This window comes from Rhea americana, unplaced genomic scaffold, assembly GCF_003343005.1.
Source record: "Rhea americana isolate MKP2758 unplaced genomic scaffold, rheAme1 scaffold_294, whole genome shotgun sequence".
Lineage (NCBI taxonomy): Eukaryota > Metazoa > Chordata > Aves > Rheiformes > Rheidae > Rhea > Rhea americana.
Genome location: NW_028186417.1, coordinates 610,769 through 621,016, shown reverse-complemented (window position 1 = coordinate 621,016; position 10,248 = coordinate 610,769). Strand labels below are relative to the sequence as shown.

At 39.7% G+C, this 10,248-nt stretch overlaps 1 protein-coding gene across 3 annotated transcripts in view; it reads left to right on the top strand.

Annotated features, from left to right (window-relative positions):
- The first annotated feature begins 97 nt into the window (after nt 1–97).
- ANTXR2 (ANTXR cell adhesion molecule 2) overlaps nt 98–10,248 on the top strand; it is a 121,936-nt gene continuing 111,785 nt past the window's right edge. For all 3 annotated transcript variants that reach the window (XM_085309237.1, XM_085309238.1, XM_085309236.1), the window contains exons 1-3: nt 98–171; nt 843–914; nt 3,944–4,015. In XM_085309237.1, the coding sequence (XP_085165363.1) occupies nt 113–171; nt 843–914; nt 3,944–4,015 (203 nt within the window). In that variant the 5' untranslated portion in view covers nt 98–112. The remainder of the gene's footprint in view (nt 172–842; nt 915–3,943; nt 4,016–10,248) is intronic.

Genomic DNA, 10,248 nt, shown 5'->3' with positions numbered 1-10,248 from the left:
GGGGGCGCGGCTGGAGCCCCGCGGCCGCCGCGGGAGCGCCGCGCTCTGCCAGCGGCCCCGGGGGAGAAAAGTTTTCTCCTCTGGAGCGGCGCCGCGGGAGCAAGCTGCGCGGATGCGGTGCCGGAGTCCGTGGCTTTGCCTAACGGCCATACTGAAGCAGAAAGCATCGGAGTAAGGAGACGCAGAAAGTTTTTAGCCTTCGCAAACCATTTCTCTTTTACACTGTCAGTCAGAGTAATGCTGAAGATCAGGGTGTTCTTAGTTTTTTTTTTTTTTTTTAACCCCCTCCCCTTCCCCGCCGCTCCGAGATAACGGAAACTGTAAAGTTCCTGGGGGGGGGGGAGAGAATCGATTTTAGTGAGGCTGCATTTCCTGACCAAAAGTACATCTGTGGACATTTTTCAGTCAGCGTGAGCAACCGGCAGCATCTGCCGCCCCTCCCCCACAACAGCTGTTGATTATCATGTTTTTAATTGTGAGATTTGTACATAACAGGTCACCGTCAGCCCACTGGCGTTTGYGAGTGGAGAGAGAGAAGAAAAGCCTTCGCTTTGATAGGGTGACTGTTTGAATTGATGCTGCCGGGCCTCGCAGCAAGACTGCTTTGCTCTCTTTCAGTGTAATGTGCTATTTACTGCATATATTTTGCTATGTCTTGCCTTGACAAATTGTGACAAAAAAAAATTACTTGCCAGTACCACCCTGAACCTGGATTTGTGGTAACTTGAAATAATTAGAAAAACAAATAGTCCTATGTTGTCTAATTTCTCACTGAAATTGTCATCTTCTTTGCCTGCTTTCCTTAAATAAGAGCTACTAACATGGTTTTGTTTTCTTTTCAGATCTGGGAGTGTAGCACAGAACTGGCATGAAATATATGATTTTGTAAATCAACTGACAGAAAGATTTGTGAGGTGTGTTTTGCTCATTGTAACTTCTATAATGGGATATGTTGAAAAAAACACTCTTCTGTAGGGTTATTAGATGTGCATATTTCCCAGACATGTTAAGTTTTGTCTCTTAGTGCCCCAATAGCTAGAAAATACTGGAAACTTTTTCTCATGTTTGGAATGAATAAGATCTGATTTGATTTTTTTAAAACCATTGTTTTTCCATAAGCCACGTGGCTTATTTCTGATACAGTGTTTCTTGTATATTAATTTTAGAGGACTAGCCATAAGACAATCTGAATATATATGAACAGATGATGCAGGCCAAAAGCAAGGGAAGACGAAAGTGCATGAAGTTTGTGCCATGTTAACAATATAAGTTGGGTGATACATGTATTATATATATATGTAATCCCATGGATGTGGTTAACTTGATGTGTACTTGACTAGTGCTATTGTCTGGCAACTATTACTATTGCATATATGGCTGTTGAACGTACTGCCTAACTGTAGTCTGTACATCGAGATGAGGATTACTATGATGTAGTAGCATTAAAAAAAAAAAAAAAAAGAAAGCCAATAAAACAATCAGAGCCCCCAAACACACAGAGCTAGATATTTTTTTAAGAAAATTAAATGCAGTGAGCAATTACAAGGCTTGCATAATCAAATACTGAAATACTACTTACATTCGTCTTGTAAAAGACAGATCTTATGTAAAACAAGTGAGTGACAAAAGCTTTTGAAAGTTAACTTGTAAGCTTTGGAAGAAAAACAAGACCCTGAGAGCAAAGTRCTTCCTCTTTTCAACAAGTAGTGAAAAACACATTTGTCCCCACAGAAATGGTGGTGCTTGTCCAGAGTAAATTCTTCAGTTCATCATCCTCTGCAGCCAAATGACACTCCCTTTTGCAACAGTTGGGTTGTGTAGTGGTCTGGCCATGTTTTCTGAAATACAACTAAACAGTTTTATTTACTTCACTGACCTTTCACAACAAAGGATGATTAATAGTGGTGCGGAGCCAGCCAGTCTAACCTAAGAGTATCTTACTGGGTGTCTCGGTTCTGAGCATTCAACCTTATGTGGCAGAAACCCTTCMCAGCATGACAGTTGTTTGGCTTTTGTGAGAGCCTTAACAGTACATCTCCCTGTATGTTTTCCTCATGGGGTTGGAGTGCCTCAGAAGGCTGGTAAGGCCTTCATCCTACTTTCAGGTCTCAGTGTACTTTCAGAATAGGGCATGGAGTCATTCAACCTTAACACTTCTTGAACTGAAAAGAGTAGTTGTGGGAAGAACAGCAAAGAACCATTTGGTAGTTGTTTGCTTCAGTCCACAATGAAAATTTTCACTTAGGAGTTAATTCAGAGCAGTGTGACCTGTGCATCTGCTCTTCAGTTTGGCTTGTCTGTAATGTGCAGGTTTGCAGTAATAGCACTGTGTATGGCTTATCCTGGTTCTGGAAGACCTGCCTGATCTAGCTGCTGTGTTTGTACGAGCCTCTGTCATCAGAGTGTCTGAGTGCTGCAAGAATTACACAGAAACAGGATGCCTTGTGAAGAGGGCAGTTTCATGGTTTTCCTGAAGACAAATCAATGAGTTAGATCATAGCTTTGAAGCTTCTCTATACAGAAGAGTTATGTCTCAAATAGGGAAGTCTAACATTACTTGGGCTGGTTAGTGACATAATCCACAGAGACTGGGATCGTAGATACTTTCTTGTCTTTTGGCAATTGTCTGCAGCAAGTAAGAAGACTAATAAGCCCATGACCTAGAATATTAACGTTGCTCAATTTCATGTGGAGCATTTCAGAAGATACGGAGCTGGCATGCGGAAAATATTATGAGCAGAACTTAGATGGGATTTAGGTAGTTGGAACAAGATCATAAGGAACCAATTCTGTGATTTATTTATTTATTTATTTTTATTTATTTTATTTTTTTGTAGTCAGAACCTTTATGGAGAAACTGCAAGGCTGGATCTTAAATCCAAGTTCTGTGCAGCCAAAGATTTGCTGAGTACTTATATTTGCATGACGCCTATTTTCTTAAGTAGTATCATTAATGCAAATGAACTGAAAAATTATGGTCATTCGTCTTTACAAGTGTTATGTCTTCAGTAACACTAAACCAATAAATTAATGCTGATACACAAATAGTATGGATTATAAAATTAACAAATATATTGAATTTGTCATAAGTATAAATTAAAGGAAAGTAGGAGAGATGTTGTTACAATTTACCTGAGGAAAATAACTGAATCAGGCTTCCAGAGCATCAGTTCTTAAGAGACACATTTCTCCACTGATAGTTCGATGTAATTCCCCTTACTCTTGTTGGAAGAGACAGATGGGCTTCTGGAAAAAAAAATCCTTAATAAATGCACTTCATGCAGTACTGTTTCCCTAGTTACTTTTAAGGAAGTCGATTTTAGTTGTTACAATTATATGTTACTGAGATGGAAACATACTTTGAAAGCATTTTTTATGCTACTTTTATCTTGAAAAAAAAATATGTAAGAGGGTAACATTTATTTCATTTTGATGATTTTAAGACCAAAAAAGTGCAGTTCAAAATTTACATTGTGTCGAGACCAAAMTTTAAAGGGGGAAACTCACTTTTGAATGTGTTCATGTTTAATGCCTCAGACTATGAGTGTACATCCCTGGACTATTTTTACATCAGCAACTGAAATTATAAAAGGACATGTCACGTTTTCTACTTTAGTATATCGTGAACTACGAAATTCACTTTCAGTTGGATTGTTTGAGTTCTTAACGCTAAGTTTAACTTGTGTTAATTTGCATTCCAGTCAGGCAAAAAAGAATAATAGTTTTGCTACTTCAGTCTCAGAGTATCTGGCCAAGGACTGGATGGGCACAAACCCTTTAATTCCTTTCTCAGCCTTGATTTGTAGTTCAAAAGCACATTGGAATTTAGAGGATGAAGACAATAGTAGTAAAAAATGAATGTGAGAATGGAATAGTGAGCATCTATACATTTCTCTTCATTTGTCTAAATGTATTGTTTTTTTTTCTTTCACTTTTTTAAAAGCCCGAAGATGAGATTATCATTCATTGTGTTTTCCACCCAGGCACACGTCATTATGCCATTAACTGGAGACAGGTTAGTGTACAACTTTTTTTATTCCTCCTCCTGCCCTACCTCTAAAGGCCTCTTATTAATCAGAGGAACAGTAACAGACACTGAACAATAGCTGATACCTTTAAGTGGTGACTTCTGCGTAGAGCTGGATTTAGTTTTGTGAACATCTCAGTAGATAGCCTAGTGAAAACAAAGGAGAAGAATGATGAGACTGAAATTCTTGATCTGAATTCTGCCACTGCTTTGTACTACAGCTAAAGGTATTTTTTTTCATCTGCATAACTCTGCATCTTCCTTGGCACAATAGGAGAAATATTTCTTGCTCCTACTTTTATAAAACAAGATCTGTAGATAAAAGTCCTCTGAATTTGTTGATATACAGGTAAAGCCTACAGTGATAAATTAACATTTCCCATCTCATACAAGGTAGGTATTTCATTTTATATTTTAAAATCATGACTTTAAAATAAGTTTTGAACAGTGGAGTTTGTACCGCTTGGAAGGTGTGAGATCATTCTGGTACAATGGATGCGTTTGATGTGCCTGACATCTGCCTTTCAGTTGATCTGTTCAAGGCTGCTCATTCTGATTTCTAAAGGAAATAGTGATCAATATGTAGGATAGGTCAGGGATAGGTGGGGAAAACAGGAGGAGGAAATTACATAAAAGAGATTGCTGCAAAATCCCCCCCCCCCCAAAAAAAAAAAAAAAAAAATCATGGGGACTTGAAATCCATATTGTGGAACCACTGCTTTTGGCAGAGGACAGTTGCACTGTCCTTGGTGGTCCAAGCTTTGTTTGCTCCCATACTCTAACACCAAGATATTTCCCATTCATTTTTTCTCAAATAAAATATGCTGTCAGCCCTGTCAAAATGTGACCTTCTCTATCTCCCTTTGGTCTGAAAGCCAACTGGACTGAACTACTTTTTGGTTTTGAACGTTTAGATAAACCATTTAGGAATCTTATTAACGAACTGTGGCAGGGTAGAAGAGAGGTAGTCTTTCCTTTCTGCTTCCTCTAATAGAGTCAATACAAAGCAGAGTCTGTCATATTCAGTTACTTTACTGTTTTTTTAATAATACATAATAGCAAGTACAAGACTTTGCTGAAGAGAGCTGTCATTGGGAACAGACAAGTGTATTACATTGTAGAAATGTATGGTGACACTCTAGAGTAGAACGTCTAAAGTCATAATTCTAAGCCCCTCCTGTTTTAGCATTTTAAGAAGTGGTCTGACTTTAGAACTGCTAACTTCTCACCTCCCCCCACCCTGACTTGGATATCAGATCTGTTGTCTGCAGAGTTGCAGAGAGACAAGGTTATAAGCCATTTTTCCAGATGGCTTGAAGGAGGTCAGAAGAGGACACTTAAGCTTGTTCCAAGGACTGCTAAAGTCAATGAGATCTTTTTCTTTTCTTTTTCCTTTTCCTTTTTTTTTTTTTTAATTTCAATAGGCTCTTAATCCCTGTCAGTGGCTTATTCCTTATCAAACACCGAGAGTCAGCACAGATAGCATTCAAACCACTTCGAATGTTTGGGCAGAACTCTGGAATCGAGCCATGGAAACACAAGTGCCTTTTTCATTGCACATCTGTAGCACACTTTGTGTCATGGGAAGAACCATGTTTTTTTTCTGGGAAATCTAGTTTAAAAATAGGAAGAACCCATTTCAGTTCTAGTAAGTTCCTCTGCAGGACTTTTTAATGCAAAGTGTGCTGATGCTTTTGTGAATATAGTAGTGGAGAGGAAATTACCCTTGTTATTTAGGAGGAGTTATAGAGAGTGAGGAAATGGACAGTAAGAACAGCTAGATTCACCTGGAACAGCTGTTATTTTAAATATTAAAGGAATCAACAGCAGAAAATGATTTAGTATTTGTTACTCCCATTGTTCTATACAGAAGATGCTGCTGCTGAGTACACTGCAGTATTGAGGGGGTAGGAGGGGAGTGCGATTTTGGGATGCTGCAGCCTTGATTTGGTTATGAGCATTTTGGATTGCCAGGGATTTCCTCTTCTCCCTCCTTCCCACCCATTTATTTGCTAATTCACAAGTGTCAGGAAATCACAATTCATTTTTCATAGTTAGTTCAAAGTGGTAAGGTTTTGTTATCTTTAAAAGGCTTAGGATTCTAATTATTCACACAAAGTTCTTGCTGTTTTCTGTTGCAAATTAGAGCTTCAGATATAAAGAAACCCACATACCRTGGAGCTAAAGCCTCCAGATTACCAAAGATTTGCTGACTGTGAGAAATGCTACGTGAGTAACTCAGGAAACATAAGTCATTGTTAACCACAGTACACACAGCGCTACAATAAATATATAAAATAAAAATAACATTGATGTGGAGAAGACTTCTCACAGTGGTTATATCCTATTTTAGAGATACAATTTCCAGTTAAATTCCACAAGGGAAATGTGTATGCAAAGCAGTAAACAAAGATTTCTGCATTCTCACTGGAGGCTCAATTATACTACTAGTTTTAAAAAGTGAGTTGCTTGGAAAAGCAGGTGCTTTTATGAATGTCATGTAGATGATATAGTGTCTTCTGCATTTTCTTCTTCCAAACTATTGGCTGGCCAGCGGAATTGTACATTTCGTAAACTTGATTCTACAGCACTTGACCAACATCTGTGGCCAGTACTAAAACTGCTGATTCTGCTCAGGAGAAGCTCCTGTTGTAGCTCATGGAAGATTTTTGTTAATGAGGGTGACAGGATCAGAGACCTTTATGTATGTACTGCATTAGCAACTGAACCTTGCTGCCGTTGTCCAGAGTCTGGTAGACTTCACTAGCTATTTCTTTATTGCCCAGAGACATGATGAAATATGCACATCCTGTAATCTAGCTGGGCATTTATGCATGTTCAACCTTAGTCATGTGAGCAAACCCTGCACTTTGATGCAGGAAGCTTGCCAAAATAGAGCCATCTGCAGAGATTGCGATCTGCCATGTGTATAAAGTACAGGAAAATCAGGCACTCTTTTCCAGACTGYGCTCATGCAGGAGGCCTGAAGTTTGAAGCAGAGTAATTATTATTATGGTACTCACCCTCTGTAGTATTTCAGAGGTATAGAAAGGCAGAACCTCCTCCAGATTACACATCTGAGGAGGCCAAAGTGTAAGGTTTACTTTCAATRGTGTGTTTGGTAGGGATGTAGGACCACCCACCCGTCTTTTTGTTAAACAACACTTTTTCTTTCTGTATTTTCCAAACAAGTATAATGTTTCCTACTTACTATATTGCTTGCTTGACAGCAATACTGAAGTACAGTTTTTGTTTGCCTTAATTTGGTAGAGATCATGTACATTATCTCTCAGGCAGGTGGCCTCATTTCTGATAAGCGTATACTCATTGGGGAAYCAGAATTTACCCTGAATCTACCCTGCAGAAGAGCTAAGAACACCACTACTTAAAACTGCATAAACATTTATGGAAACCCAGTGTTTTGCAGGATGCCCCATGCTTCAGCATGACCTGACATTTATGTGGTAATTTCAGCTGTTTCTTTCCTCTGCAGCATTAATGTACAAGGGCAAAATTGTCTCTCTAGAAAGAGCAAGGGTTTGAATAGCTTTTAACTTTCAGTCTTCAAGCACCTTCATTTCTATCAAGTTTAATCCTATCGCTTTGTACATGTGGAGATACGTTTATTTCCTTTAAGGCAAATGATTGTCCCCTCTCTGTTAAGTGTGCTTACTCTCAAAACCAGTACTGTGTCTCTGAGATGTTAAGATAGCCTGTGATTCATCACAGGCCTGTAGCGTTATCTTTGCTCTTCTGGAACAGGGGTGTGATCTACATTCTTTGCAGTTTAAAGAAATCTTACCTCTGTCTTCTACTGTCAGTAATTACTGGTTCTGGCCCTATCTATATCAGGAAAAAACACAGCACATTAATAGCACTAGCAGTCAGACCACCTGGCTGCTGACAACAGTTTTTAGCATTGCATTGGTTAAATTTTCTTAAGGCAAGATGATATGAATAGTGCTGAAAACGGTTTTCATACCTGTTGAGCTACCTCAGTAAGATCTTCCAGCTTGGTGCAGCAGCGCTTGTGCAGAGAGATCTCTGCAGTAAACATCTGGTGCTTGCTGTTTTGTCACAAATTGAGTTTGGGAAGGCCGGTAGCTGCATTCGGATGGGAAAGTAAAATCTGAAGGCTGGAGCATGCTCAGTTAAGGAGAGGTGAACATACATTGCAGTTTATGTGGAACTGATTTCATTAGTTTGTAAGGCTGGGCTGCTTCGCTATTTCCTTTTCATTAAACCACATGTTCTAAAGCCTGAATTTAGCTCTGCAGTGCCCTGCCTTGGGGTGGTACTGAAGGCGCAAGACAAAAACATTGTAGACTTTAGCCTGTGTAGGGAGCAGTGTTTGTAGACAGGTCTGTACGCCTCACTAAAAATTAGGCTCAGCTCTGTAGCAAACATGCCTTCTCCAACTGAAATGTATARTGCTGGCTGAAGGTCCTGCTTTCTGAGATGGAGCACAGCAGAGGAGGCCCAAAGAGAACAAAGCTGTGGGCACTTCCATCAGAACCTCTCCTGACTTCAGCCTGGCTAGGATTTCACCTCTTGTCCCAGCTTAGCAGGAGTTCATGAACTACCTGAACAGATTCCCAGAACAATATGATACAGAGCTTGTAGCCGTGGTTGTATTTGCCTGGTTGGTGTTGGAAGAATTAGCTGAACTAGTTACAAAGCTTAAAAGAAAAAACAGATAGGATAGCTGGTACAAATTAAATGTGCCTTTTCTAAAAGACAGAGGTGTGATGCAGCACATATGCTGAATTGGGAAGAGATATTATATTTGTAATCATTCAACCCAAACACAGACAGGCTGCAAGTTGCTGAATTTTGTTTTCTTTTTTTCTTCCTCCTTCTCTTATTTAACTTAAACCATGAAGCCAGTGGCACTCTAGCCTTTATTACTGTTATTTAATTGTACTGCAGGCACACAGACTGAGATCATGGTTCTGTTCTTCCAGTACTGCTGAGTTTTACATAAAACCAGACCTTCCTTGTAGAGTTCATGGCTGCAAAAAATTACAKAACTAGAGAGATGAGAGTTTTGTGTTAGAGGACTGCAGAGTGGGGAAGAGGGCTTCAGAGTGGTACTAGAAAGTAAGCTACACCAGCTGAGTGACTAAAGAGTGTCCTGTTATCAAAAGGATTAAGACAAGACACATGCTTCTGTGCCACCCTCCACACCTGCTGGTGTGAGCCAGTGACTGCATACCCTTGTTAGTGTGGCTGAACTAGCCTCTCTTGCTGTCTATTGGAGCTCATTTGCTTGGGCTCCCGTCCTGTACTAACATGGCTTTGTGACTTCTGGGCCAGAATTCACTTTCTGGCCACCCCAGAGCATGAGCAGAGCTTGCTCACATCTGTCRGGACCTAATACATCTATACCCTAAGAGAGAGGGACAGTGACTGATTAAATGCAGCTAAAGAAGCTCTTGCTGCCAAAGATTTTCCTGGAATCCCTTGTAGGCAGAGGCCTGGAAACACCAGAGATTTCAGTGTGGCCGGGTCACGAGAAATTCTCAATAAATAAAACCAAACTGATTGTGCAAAAGCTATTTTTGCAAAGTGAAATCTGTTTCAGAAAACTGGRACTTCAGTTGCTGTTTGTTTCTTGGCAGCAGAACACTAGCGCCTGTGATGTGCTGCCACTCATTTCTGGCAAGCACTAAGTATGTGGTTTATAATCTGCGTTCCTACATAATCACTTTCAAGTTGTTTCTATAGATGCTGAATGTAAAATATTTGGATCAAACAGATTGTATAATCTTACGTAACTTGTTCTCTATCTATTTAACGCAGCATTTCTTTTTTCGCAATTGTATYGATAGTCTTCTGTTTAGGAGATAATCGCAAATTCAACATCATGACTATGGATTGTACTTTTGGAACAGAGCTTCTAAATATAGAGGAACCTCATCAGTGGAACAAATGACTTGTGGGTGGCATTGAGGCAGAGTGGCATGTGCATTCTTTCTCATTTTGCTTGCCCTAAGGAAAGCTTTCACGCATCCTGGAACGTATTTTCCATCTCTCCCCTCACCTCTGCTTGCTTCTTCATTGTCACCTATGTTTATTGTAGTACTATATATTCTGGCCCAAATTTTGTGTCTCTACTTTGATTTTACTAGTCCTTTCCCAGAGCAACTTTTCATGGGCTTCACTGGAAGTTTGATTCTTTCAATATAATCTCTCTCCCTCGCACCCCCCCCCCCTTTTTT